A 13,725-nucleotide genomic window follows, 5' to 3' on the forward strand; every position below is an offset into this window, starting at 1 on the left:
TTTTATATTATCTTATTTTCAGATCTTCAAGTTGTCATATTTTCAAAATTTTATTCTTCAATATCAATCTTTATATTTTCAAATTTTCAATATTTTATGTTCTTTTATTCATATTTTTGTATCTTCATTTTTTAATTTCATGTTTTCAATTTTTTTTTTCATTTTTCAATTTTTATTCTTTTATTACATTATATTTTTATGTTTCTTATTTTCGTATTCTAATTCATATTTTCATATTTTCATGCTTTTAAATATTTATATTATTGTATTATGTTTCTTCATATTTTCATGATTTAACATTTTCATAGCCCAGTACAAAACATCCCAGGAAGGAAAACTTCACAACCTGCCATGTAACCTTTATGCAGACGACGTCCTGGCACATGACCTGCTATCTGATACTCACAACATTCTAAATAATAATTAAATTCTTTACAATTTCCAGCTTTTTCTACAAGAGATGTACATCCTGAGTTAACTTTGGCTTCTAGTTGATGTTATATTCTGCAAATATACATAAAATTTGATAAAATTTCTTATTATAATGTTATTTATTTCACTACATATTTATATACAACTACCAAAATAAGAACTTAAAAAGAACGCGGTGCGTATGGTACGGTATGTCCACGCATCCTTCAACCCCTGTAGATTCGTGATATGTACCATGTTGAAGTGACTACTTGAACACGATACATCTCGAAGAATCATCTCTGCGGCAAACACAACGCAGTGGGCCTGGCCGCTTTGAAGTTTATGTCATACCACTGGTATGCTGTGAGCCTCAATATTGACAAGAAAAATTATTGGGCGTCATCTAACTCAATGATTTTCCAGGATGCTTTCTTTGTACTGGCTGCGTTTGTGTTCGATTAGATTAGATTAGATTAGATTTAACATCAGCAATTACCAAATATTGCTTGCACCACTAGGTGCTAGGGAGTCAATTTTTTTAAGGAAAATCATTGTTTTCAATAGTTTTTCAAGCGAAATCTCAAGATAAGTTGCATTTAACATGATATTTAAAGCACGACGCATCAACTCAAACCATCGTAAAGTGTATAATTATGATAAATCTAATTAAAACTCCACTACCTCCACTATTGGTGCTACCTCCACTAAGGGTACGGTTACCCTACACCTACTTAATAATCTTCCATTCTTCATCTCGATATTTCCATGAGTCGACCGACCCTTAACTATCGTGGAGGTTTGACTGCATTTAACGATTTTGCCCGGATTCGTATTTTACGTTTCAAACCTAAGTTCAAAACTGTCAATAGTTGAGCATATTGCAGCGCTGCGCTTAGATCGACGTCAGTGCGATCATGATTGTTTTCTCCAAATCACACCAGATCGTTGCAATTTATTGATTATCCGACAGTTAAATTCTTCGCTTCCCCATATATTTGAACACTGCGGATTATATGATAAGATGAATTATATTGCCGTTAGTGAATTATATTGCCTCAAACAAATGCAAACTCATTTTATATATAGACGTTATCCTACAAAGTAGGCGGTTAGTCAAGAGTATTCACCATTTTTGAATGAGCACATGCCCTTGGATCATATGTTTCGGGAGTTGCAAGTCCACGTTAAGTTTTAATTCAACTCCTATATCGTATGATTCTCAGATACATATATACTTCATTATTCAACGACACCTGAAATGAAAGTAAAGTGAATAAGCATAGTATAAAACAAATAAGAAAACTTGAACTCTTGCGCAAATTCCAGAAAATAAACGAATCTATAGATATCGTTGGTAACAGGGAAAATCATCGTCTGCTTAGACGAACATTTCAGCTCAGTGTTAAGAAACAGTTCTTGTCACACTTTTTTAGCGTCCGCCATTATGGCGAGAATGGAAAGCTGGATAAACCTTAATCCTAATCTGTATGGTAAATCTGATTAAAGAAAGATTCGCAGTTTTATATGGTAGAGTTTTACCTTGTGTTAAACAAGTTGGGATGACCATTCACCATAAAATATGTCCATAGGTTGCTCCCACAAGTTAGTTTGTTTGAAAGAATAGAATGTTTAGTACGATATTTGAACGACGCGAAAATTTAAAGAAAATGGCAAATTTGTATTGATAATAAAATTTGTTATTATTCAGTTATCAGTTAATCACATGATTGATAACTGAATATCAAAATGATAATAAGGATAACTTAGCATGTTATCAGTTTGATATCATTTCAGTTATCTGCCTTTGCTCGGGTAAACATGGCTACTAGGATAAACGGTTACTACCAAATAAGGAATATCGTGGGTTACTACTTTTTCTTCTGTTCATAACACTCCTCCTTAATTCACGATACCGATCATCTTTTTGAAATCTTCATGCTTTTGCTTAGTTAAGGGTTTCGTAAATCCATCTGCCGGTTGCTGCTTTGTTGAAATGTAATTCAGAAGTATATTTCCTTGATTTAGCGTGTTACGGACAAAATGGTAACGAATAGCAATGTGTTTCATTTTTGGATTGAATCCTTGATTTTTGGTAACGAAGATAGCCGATTGGTTGTCACACATAATTGAAAGTTTATGCTGTATATTGAATTGCTTGAGTAATTGCTGCCACCAGAGAGCTTCTTGCGTAGTTCTGGATAATGCAATATATTCAGCTTCGCATGTGGACAATGCCACAACATCCTGTCGCTTAGAGTTCCATGATATTGCTCCTCCCATTTGAATAAAAACGTATCCAGTCGTAGATTTTCGTTCATCCAAATCTCCACCCCAATCTACGTCCGAGTAGCCTGTTAAAAGCGGATTGCCATACTTCGAATATTGCAAACGATTGTTTTTTGTTTCTTTCAGATAGCGTATAATGCGTTTTACTGCCTCCCAATGACGTCGACCGGGGTTATTACTGAATTTGCTCACCATGTTCACAGCAAACGCAATATCCGGCCTTGTTGCACATGCCACGTACATCAACGAACCCACTGCTTCTTTGAATGGAACTGTTCGCATTTCTTCTACTTCTGATGGAACGTTAGGATCGTTGTCTAGTTTGTTTGACGGGTCTGCCGGTGATGAAACTGAGTTGCAATTCGTCATGTTGAAGTGTTCCAGAATGTCTTCAATGTGTTCAATGTACTTGGTTGGTTCCCATTGCACCGATCACGCGATATTCGAAGACCAAGTCATAACTCCGCTACACCTAAATCCTTCATTTGAAAACGATTATTAAGAAATGCTTTCAATTTCATTTTCAAAGCTTCATCATTTGAGAATAACAAGAAATTATCCACGTATATTGTCACAAAAATGAATTTCAATGAATATCACGTCACGGCTAACGATGAAATCATCTGCTGCTGGAATGTATATTCGGAAACCTTTTGAATGTTCACTATAACTAACCTACGAAAACGCCTTCTACAGATGTCGAATCGAACTTTTTTCGCTTCTGTCTTCTGTCTGCCCATCACTCTAGATCCGAACATGCGTAAATGTTTCAAATTGGGTTTTCTTCGACTCCAGGCCTCTTCCGGTGTTTTTGATTCCACAGTTTGGCTAAAGCTTCTGTTTATCAGGTGCGCTGCTGCTGATATTGCTTCCGCCCAAATCTTTTTTGGGAATCCAGCGTCGTTCAGCATAGACCTTGCTGTTTCAAACAGTGTACGATTCAATCGTTTTGCTTTTTCGTTCTGTTCAGGAGTATATGGGCAAGTCCTTTGATGAATTACCTCATCTTGCTGCATGAGCTTCCTGAATGCTGAATTCACATACTCTGTTCCATTATCTGTACGTAGATTCTTGAGACGTCTTCCAGGTTGGCGCTCTACTTTGAACTTTGAACTGCTCATAAACTTCCTTGACTTGCTGCTTTGACTCAATGAAATACAGGAACACCTTGTGACTTGCGTCGTCTACAAACGTCACAAAATAGCTACTCCCTCCAATGGAAGGAACTTCTATCAGACCACAAACGTCGGAACGTACCAAATCCAATAAATCAGTGCATGTGATACACTCGAATGAAATGAACTTCTCTTCCCTAGTAACATTGTCAGGGCTGGTAGCGATGAGTGCCGTTCAAAATAGTGACTTAGTGACTAACGATGACGAAAAAAGTGACCAAATAGTGACTTTCAGTTGCAAAAAAGTGACCAAATAATGATTTTTGTAAGAGGTAGTGGGCAACAATTTGCATTAGCATTGTTGCGGGGTAATTCGTAGTACATGTATTGAAAACTAGTGATACTCATGTTTTTTTTTTTGAAATTAGCATCTACAAACAAATGTTGCAAACAAATCGGATGAGGATAACATTAACAGCAAAAAATGGCATTTTATTTTGTAGTTTTAAAATTAGTATTTTCACCATAACTTCTGACCCAATTGTACGATCCTGCCAAGTTTGTATAGGAAACAATGGGACAAGATTCTGCGTCGAATCTGTTGCAAGCGACCTGAGAAGCACACATATTGCACATCAATCACAGTAACTTATATATGATCGGATTCAGTCACAATATGGTACTGCAACCAGATTTGCTGAACTTGTGTTGCTTGGGGAATAGATGAAGTCTAAATGCTAAAAAAGTGAGCTACACTTTTTTGAACTCTTTTTAACTTCTAAGCCCATAGTCCGATCTGGACAATTTTCAATAAAAAACCATGAAACATTCTGCGTCGAATGCAATTTAATGCGAGCAAATCAGTTGAGGAAAAGTGCCTGAAAAATGAATGACATTTCTTACGCGATTTTTTCGTATAAATTTGTATTTTGGTCATAACTTTCGATCCCATAGTCTGATCTGGCCAATTTCAAATAGGAAACAATGGGACAGGATACTGCGTCGAATGCAACTTGTTGTGAGCAAATCGGTTAAGGATAAGTGCCGGAAAAATCCGAAAAATGAGTGACATTTTTTTCGCGATTTTTTCGTACAAATTTGTATTTTGGCCATAACTTTCGATCCCATAGTCCGATCTGGCCAATTTCAAATAGGAAACAATGGGAGAGGATTCTGCGTCGAATGCAACATATTGCGAGCGGTCGGTTGAGGATAAGTGCCCGAAAAATGAGTGACATTTTTTGAGTCGTTTTGCGCACACACACACAGACATCACCTCAATTCGTCGAACTGAGTCGATTGGTATATAACACTATGGGTCTCCGGGCCTTCTATAAAAAGTTTGTTTTTGGAGCGATCATATAGCCTTTACCGTATACTTAGTATACGAGAAAAGCAAAAACTTAAAGAAATCCAAATATGCAGGGCTTCCAGAAACTCAGCGGTTCAATAAAAAAAAAAAATCAAATACAGTGTTGAGATGTTGAACCAGTGTTGATAGAATTGTATTAGATTTCATGCCCAAGCTAACTTGGTTGCAGTTCTGCGTTAAAACCTATATCGATGCGTATGTTATGTTTTAAAACGGATTTTACAATCATTACTTTAAGCAAAAAAGTTAATAGAATGCATTTAACAAAGAATAAAACGATAAGAATCATGCAAATCGCGAGTCAAAACATTAGCGATTTTCTGGGCCATGATTCTGATCATTGTTTTGAACTCGACTTGCAGTGCCGCGGAAAAGCCAGGAATTTTTGTAAACTATAATTCATCAATGGGAGATTTTAGTAATAAAGTTAATAAAAAATAGAAGACCTAAATAGCAGATAACCTCGAGTTAAGCAATCTTCCAAATCTGTTTTTATTTTTTAATAAACATAATCTTCTTATTAGAATGTAATATTTCTGAATTATATTTGAATCAGAAAAAACATTCAAAACGATTTTATTCGCGAGCTTTTTGCATACTCAGATGTTTTCTACAAATTTCACCAGAATCGTTTTTTTTTTCACGCGAGCTAGTTCATAAAGTCGTTAAGTATTTTTTGTCGAAACCAACTTTAATTTTCGGAGGACACTGAGAACATGATACTGTATCGAATGAACGTGGTTAAGCGTATATGCGAGGCGGATTTACCAATCATAAACGATTTTCACGTACTTTCCGTCATCGACGGCTATAATAGCTAATTATTCTCCTGAAGAAGAGAACCTCACACGACATCGGCCTTGTCGGTGTTGCTGGACCTATTTGTACTATCTTAGTAATCTTATGATATTTGCGCTCACATACAGCCGTTTGTTAAATAAGAAAACTAGACTAGTTTCAGTACCAGTACTCCTCAATTCTGCACTCTGTTCTTGAGGTCTGCACTTCGCATTTTAGGCTCCATTCGCGAAGAAGAAGATCATAGTTGACTGACATGAATCGGAAGTAACATGGCGATTTCCACTTTCCCTTTTTCAAATTTTATTAACTGCTACCAGATTTATATTTGATTTGTTTGATAACAATAACAGGTACAAATAATTTTCATTTTGAGCTTTTTTTTTAATTTGCGGTATGAAAATAGTGACTTTAGTGACCATTTTCCGAAAAATAGGGACTTTAGTGACTTTTCTATGCAAATAGTGACTTTTTAGTGACTAGACTCAAAATAGTGACAGAGTCACTAAAAAGTGACTCGCTACCAGCCCTGCATTGTGGTTTCATGCTGGTTTTATAACACTCTTGGAGAGTAAATTATAGTCTTCAAGAGCGTTATAAAACTTAAAATGTTACCTGGGTTGTGTTTACCTTGCGCACAAGCTATGCAATCAGGCATGTCTGTTACTCGCAGTTCCAGTCCATCCACTAGGGTAACAAGTTTTTTTTATATAGTCCTTGTTCAAATGTCCAAGTCTGCCACAATTCCATGTCGGTCATTATAAATGCTTTCTGAGATCGTTTCGTGAGCAGCCTATACATACCATTCTCTTGAATTCCAGTAACGACTTCTTCACCATTTTTGTCTCGTACTTCGCAACCATCGGAATTGAATAATACCGTCATATTTTTTTACAAATTTTGCTGATGGATAAAAGATTTGCTGACAACTCTGGAACCATCAATACATCTTCAACTTGAATTGGTCCTTTCTCTAATTCCAAATTCACTGTTCCTTTTGCAATAGAATTGATGCATTGACCACTGGCTGTATCGATAGGATGTACCCAATCTATTTGCTTTACGAAACTATTCTCTGGCCGCGTCATATGAGAGGATGCCCCAGAATCGAAAAACCAGCTGTCTTCACTTCCGCATCCAATCGTCCATGATGCATATGGACATGGATCCAAATGCAAAGGCATTTGATTTGGATTTCGATGTAGATGTAGACTTTTGTGGACACCTTGCTGCAAAATGCCCCGGCTTGTTACATGTAAAACAGACTCCATTTTTCTGGTTGCTTTTCAAGTATTTCGGTTTTGATTTCGTATAAAGAGCTCCACGAGTACCACAATTCTTCAACGGCCATTTCACATCTTGAATGATTTTGGTTTTCACCACATCAGCTGTGAGTACTATAATCATTGGATTATAGTACTCTGGTAACCCTTTCAACAATAAAGACGCGAGCTATTGATCATTAACTTCGAAGCCGATTTCGCTTAAATCATTCGCTGTTGTCACTAACTGATCCACGTAATCTTCAACACTTTCGCATTCGTCCAACTTGATTGATGTCAGCTTATCCAGTAATTCAAACCTTCTTATTAATCCGTTATCTTGAAATGCTTGCTGTAACTTGTCCCAAGCTTCTTTTGCTGTCTTCGCTGTTCTTACCAAGCTGAAGTTATGTTTCTCCAAGCTTAAACAAATGATCGCCAAAGCTCGCTCACACATGTCTTGATCAACGTTCTGAACATCTATTGGTTTTACCGCTCTCCAAGTTCCTTCACGAATCAAGATCATTTTCATCGCAAAAGACCAGGAAGCATAATTCTGTCGTCCCTTTAATTTCTCCATCGCCGGTAGACTAGCTGCGGTTCCAAACGTGCGAACCGGAGCTATTGAATGCACACTCACTCTACTAGTAGTTGCACCACCACCTCCACTAGTTCCACTTCCGCTAGTACTCCTACCGCTTTGAATATTCGCATCATCCCTTGGAAGAACCATTCTCGGACCATTCTGACAACTGAGCGATATATCTTTTTCAAAATCAGTCAATGTTTTCAAATTAAATATGCCTTTTTTCAATCAAATGATGAAGTATCAATAAGAAAACACCAATTATCCTGTTGACCAATTGGTTTATTCATTTCCCGATTGTGAAAAAACTGCGAATCAAACTGGCAACTACGAGCAAGGCCGGGTATATACAGCTAGTTATAATAAAAAATACACAACAGTTTGGAAACATTTAAACATGCACCTAATTTTAAATAAATGCAAGGATTTTGTAGTCAAACGGTTACACCCTTCCTCCCTTATATTTTTCTAATTTGAATTATCATTTAATTTTGATCAATAAAATATGTTCAAAATATTCATGGCTGGTCACGATATCCGTATGGACTTGCTATTAGTTTATTTGATCACTCATAAAGTAAGGAACTAGTCGAAACCAAAATATCGCGGATTGGAAAATTCTTGACACGGAAAAAATCGACTTCACTGTCGCTAAAATTCTTTTTACGTCCCCCCAATAAGTGACGTAAAAAGAGGGTTGAGTGTTAGATACATTTATTTTAGATTGTTTAAATGGTTTTCAAGATCAAAGAAATGAATACACACAACAGCAGTGGAAAATTCATATCAATGATCTAAGTAATTCTTCTTTATGAAAACACATATATAAGCAGGATCCATTCTCGTAGTCAATAGATAAACTCAGATAGAATATGCTAACTTTACCGAAGTCAAAGGCGGAAGGTATCGTAGACACAACGGACCAATCAAGAATATTTTGAGGGTGTCTAGCCTCGACGACTTGCTGGCGTCATTATTACATCCCTCTGTATTACTAAATTTGCCCCGCGAGTCAATGAGACGTTTGGGGATAGAGAGCTCCTTCTCGACCAATGTATTGGTGGAGCTTTAAAAGGCATAAATGTCTGACTTGAGGATTTTTTTTTCTATAGGGTATAGTACCAGTTTTGGCAAAAGCCTATTATTTGACGCTGAGCATGCAAGTTAAATAAATAACGAATTTTCGAGGTTGATTCTTCCTGAAAAAGAATGTTTTCCGCCGTGGCCAAATTGGGCTGCCAAATCCGGCATTCTCACCCTAAAGAAGCTTTATTCGGAAGGGTCATTCGAGTCATACGTAAAGATGAGAAAGATATACCGCGCTGCTTTGCGACAGTTTTGCTATCACAAGACCATGAGTAGGGGAATGCCAACACATTCAATCTTGTGCGAGAGACCCTGCGCGGTGCCAACTGGAGCCGTTTAGATTCACTTTCGATTTAGCTGGTCGCATCATTCGTGATCCAACCGTCTACGAAGTTAGTTGTATTTTATTGTGTTTGCAGACTCGTCTGGTGGTACCGACAAGCAAATTATCTAAGATGAAATATTTGATAGTAGGAGTCATCCTTGCTGTTGGCAGCATCCAGAGTAGGTTTTGTTTGATGAGTCATCGAGTTAGACACTGGTTTCAATATGCGTATCTTCACAGCCATCAGTGCTTTGCAGTGCATGCAGGGAGTGGAAGTGAAACAAGGCTCGGGAAACAGCAATGGAGCGCAAAAAAATGAGAAGCCGCTGGAAATCACGGAGTGCGGATTGACAACCGTGGCCGCTTCAACGGCATTTTTGTTCGCAGTGAAGCCAAGCTCAATCACGTTCCCATCCGGCGACTACAAATGCTACCACCTAAAATACGACGAAAAGAACAGCGAGTCTTCGACTATCGTTAAGGGATGCATCTATAAGTCGTTGAACGTTTGCGATGGGAAATTCTCGTCGGACAATGTACAGGAAGCGTTCTGCAGCCAGTGCGACACGGATGCTTGCAACTCGTCCGGTCGGTATGGATTCGACCTCAAGCTGCTGGGTCTGACCCTGGTTTCCGTAATAGCGTATTTGCTGAAATAAGGCAAAGGATGCGGGACAACTGTTTGCTATCTAGTTTTATGTTTAAGTTACATTTATTGCGCTTTAGTGTGTAAGTGCAGGAATTTGAAACATTGCCCGTGGTGGTGAGGTAATATACATGACAGTCTCCCTAACACGGAGGGTATGCTTTGTCGGCAGATGAGCTAAGCGCCATAAATAGCGTCTGAAAAGGGGGAAGCATGCGACTACAAGATAGTGAAAGAAAAGTAAACGAAGAGTTTATACTGTGGGACAAAGTTTTTATGGGAAATCGATACCAAACTTCAACAAGGAACCACCAGTGGAGAACGAATACGCCAAAATGTGCTTTGTAATAGTCATTAACTCAGGATACCATAACGCCCATAGAATTGAACGCATTTCTTAATTTTCATTCAAATATACATCTATCAAGCTATCGCGTTTCCTCATTAGCCATTTGATTAAAATATGAATTACTTATCGATAACGACATTAGAAATATGAAGTATTCATAATTTTCTATTTTTCTTTTGGACGAAATAAGAATACAATAAAATTAAAATCCCTAGCGAGAGGAGGAATCTCTGAGCGGTGCTTCGTTTGGTATTCATTACTATTCTAGACGACACTCCCCACATAAAAAATCGTTCGGCAGAAATACAGATTGCAAAAAATTACGCTGTTCTGGACGTGCGCGATCGTGAGCTCACTTATTTTCTTTTTCGACAAAAATTGAGACAGCGAAGCGATGACAAACGGTTGGTGATCCGATCATAATGTATAATTCTGAGTAAGCTGAAAGTTACACTCGCGCGTTGTTATTCATTCGTTTCATTTGTAAACAGTGTGATTGTTTTAATTTTAGTTTGAGGTATATAGTAATAGCATTTCTAATAATTCAATTTGGACATTGAAACCAACAATTTTCAAATAGATATAACTTAGATACCAGATATAGATAAATTCTGGTATATAAGATATATCTATTTGAAAATTGGAGGTTTTTAATTGGTCCTTAGATTACTTGAATTGATAGCTTAATTTTTAAAGTTCATACCACAATATAAATATAATGGACTTTACGCATACCTTATTGTTAGTAAAACAATCAGTTGCAATAAGATGATTTTCCAGCATGGTTTGTTCGTTTACCGAGTCCTGACGAGTTGAATGGAATCTACGAATACTGCGATTGTTAAGGAAAATCAAGTTTTGCATCATCTGGAGTATTTCTGTAGAATGCTCCCGACAGAGCGATTTTTGACGTAGATATCTCTTTGTTTTCAATACAGATACGCGAGTGCTTCTTATTGTTCTATGGCTCTGCATTCCAACTGGAACTTGATCTGCTTTTCAACTTAGTATTCTATTATTATTTCCTCAGCTATTAATTGAAAACCTTTCTATGCCCGCCATTATTGTATGAGTATGTATCTTGTGTGGCAAGCACAAAGGATATACTATGCCCAAGGAACGCAGAATGTTTCCCACCCGAAAACTTCCTAGGCCGGACCAAGAATCGAGATCGTCATCTCCGGGTTGCCAATCATACGCCTTTGCACGCAAGGCTAATTGGAGATGGATACAGGGGTACACTTCACAAATTAGAAAAATTAGCGCGCCATGTAAAAATAGAGTCTTAAAGCTAAAAAGTAGCACATTTTTCAACCGATTTTCAATTTTTACCACCATTCAATTGGAAATTTTTCTATTACACCCAGGTTTTTTTTACATGGTTGGATTTCATTAATTTCTCGGTTAACCTGAACTTTCACAGTTTTTTAAATACCCCCTGAATTTTCTTTGATTTTTTGTGATTTTTTTCGTGGGGTTAACTCATTGGTTCATTGACGCTGAAGGTCTTAAACGACCAAAACCAAACCGTGTAAATAAAAACCTGGGTGTATTCGTTATGACCTTAAAATGATCGATTTTCTATAATACATTATTGATAAGGCCATTCTTCTTGAACACTAGTTGGAACCGCATTCATGGTTGTACTCCGCCCGATTCGGTGGCTGTCCAGCGACGTACGGACAAGGACGCATCGACATCCGTCGGTTCGTTCTTTTCGATCTTGGTGTGGTTATGTTATGTTCGGAATCGGAAGGAGTGGAGAGGTAAATAAATAAGAAACTAAGGTGATATTTTATTTTTCAAAGCGTGTGTAATACACTGTGTATGGTGGTGCGTTTTCGTGTAATAATATTCAACTATGATATCTTTTGGTGAAATTAACATAATTTTAATATGATCATTAAATATCCAATTTATCTTTCACTAGCACTTTCAATAATTATGTTCATCCCTTTTAGTGAAAATAACAGAACACTACTAACACGTTCCACTTATGACATTTGAAAGACAAAAAAAATCTAAAAAAAACTGCATTATGCATGAATCGTTTTTCAGACATAGTAATTAACCTTTCCGTCCCTGACGTCTGTTTTTAAGGGCTTTCGAAAATTGAAACTGCTGTAAAAACCACATTTTCAAGTTGCATTCGATCCGAATGGATCCCACACGCTAAAAATGAACTATTCAAAATTGAGTCGAATCCGACTCATTTTCATTAAAAACGGGACAACTCAAAATTTGAGTAAAAGATACTACTTCAATAAAATGATGATTTCGCGAAAATTAGGCTTGGCCTTCCATCAATTTTTAATACGACAGACGCGAATCAAGTTTATCTATCTATCTAAGTGCATTTTACGACAAGCAGACTCCTAGTTTAAGTGCAATCATCATTTTATTGATGTAGTATCTTTTACTCAAATTTTGAGTTGTCCCGTTTTTAATGAAAATGAGTCGGATTCGACTCAATTTTGAGTAGTTCATTTTTAGCGTGCAATGGTTCATACTAGATTTGGGTCAATCCTCATAACGGTTCCAGAATCATTCCAGAATCCGTTTGTGTCAGCTGTCCGTGGTCAATGGTCATTTACAAATTTAAGTCAAAACAGCTCGTGTGATACCACATACATCATGATTTCACAAAGCAATGACCGAAATGGTATTTTCAGGGTTCCTGGGCGACTTGGGTTCTATACAGCCACAATCTAGGGGACCTCTGAGATGGCCATTTCCTAAATTGTGTCAAAATATATCGTGCGAGACCTCGAACTTCTGATTTCACAAAGCAATGATGTGAATGTAGTTTGAGGTTAATCACGATCTGTTTTGGCTCAATTTAGGAAATAGCCATTCCGGAGGTCTTTCAGTTTGTGGCCGGATTGAACCCGAGTAGTCCAGGAACCCTGAAAATATTTTTTCCATCATTGCTTTGTGAAATCATGACGTTTGAGGTGTCGCACTACCTATTTTGACTCAATTTATGGAATGGACATTCCGAAGGATTATGACCAATGTGAGTCCGAGTGGCTCAGGAACCCTGACAATATCATTTCCATAATAGCTTTGTGAAATCTTAAAGTTTGAGGTTTTGCACGACATGTTTTGGCTCAATTTAAGAATTGACCATTCCCGAAGGTCCCCCGGATTTTGCCCGAATGTCCCCCGGATTGGGCCCAGGAACCCTAAAAACATCATTCCCATCATTGTTTTGTGAAATGATGAAGTTTGAAGTGTCACACGATCTGTTTTGACCTAATTTGTAAATGGCCACTTTTTCCGGTGACAACTGACCCCAATGGATTCTGGAATCATTCTGAAACCTCCTCACTGAGGGTTGACCCAAATTGTAAATTGGGATCCATCCGGATCGAATGCAACTTGTTGCGGGGTAATCGGTTAAGAAATGTGGTTTTACAGCAGTTTTAATTTTTGAAAGCCATTCAAAACAGACCTCAGGGACGGAAAGGTTAATAGCTACTCAAT

General features: G+C 37.4%; 2 protein-coding genes across 2 annotated transcripts in view; both read left to right on the plus strand.

Annotated features, from left to right (window-relative positions):
• Positions 1-9,240: 9,240 nt before the first annotated feature.
• LOC134220681 (uncharacterized) lies at positions 9,241-10,473 on the plus strand. Its single transcript, XM_062699786.1, has 2 exons — positions 9,241-9,423; positions 9,485-10,473. Exons 1-2 carry the CDS (start codon positions 9,375-9,377, stop codon positions 9,901-9,903), a joined length of 468 nt encoding a protein of 155 aa, XP_062555770.1. The 5' UTR covers positions 9,241-9,374; the 3' UTR covers positions 9,904-10,473.
• A 133-nt stretch (positions 10,474-10,606) lies between these two features.
• The window catches only part of LOC134220680 (uncharacterized), a 28,850-nt gene continuing 25,731 nt past the window's right edge, over positions 10,607-13,725 (plus strand). Inside the window, exons 1-2 of the mRNA XM_062699785.1 lie at positions 10,607-10,756; positions 11,863-12,005. Of these exons, the coding sequence (XP_062555769.1) occupies positions 11,877-12,005 (129 nt within the window). The 5' untranslated portion in view covers positions 10,607-10,756; positions 11,863-11,876. The remainder of the gene's footprint in view (positions 10,757-11,862; positions 12,006-13,725) is intronic.

Source organism: Armigeres subalbatus, chromosome 3 (assembly GCF_024139115.2).
Source record: "Armigeres subalbatus isolate Guangzhou_Male chromosome 3, GZ_Asu_2, whole genome shotgun sequence".
Classification (NCBI taxonomy): domain Eukaryota; kingdom Metazoa; phylum Arthropoda; class Insecta; order Diptera; family Culicidae; genus Armigeres; species Armigeres subalbatus.

Bases quoted from the DNA above. Each gene is read 5' to 3' on its own strand.
- LOC134220681 (XM_062699786.1), top strand. From the start codon at position 9,375: ATGAAATATTTGATAGTAGGAGTCATCCTTGCTGTTGGCAGCATCCAG. The intron at 9,424-9,484 runs GTAGGTTTTGTT...GTATCTTCACAG, and splicing joins TGCTGTTGGCAGCATCCAGA to CCATCAGTGCTTTGCAGTGC.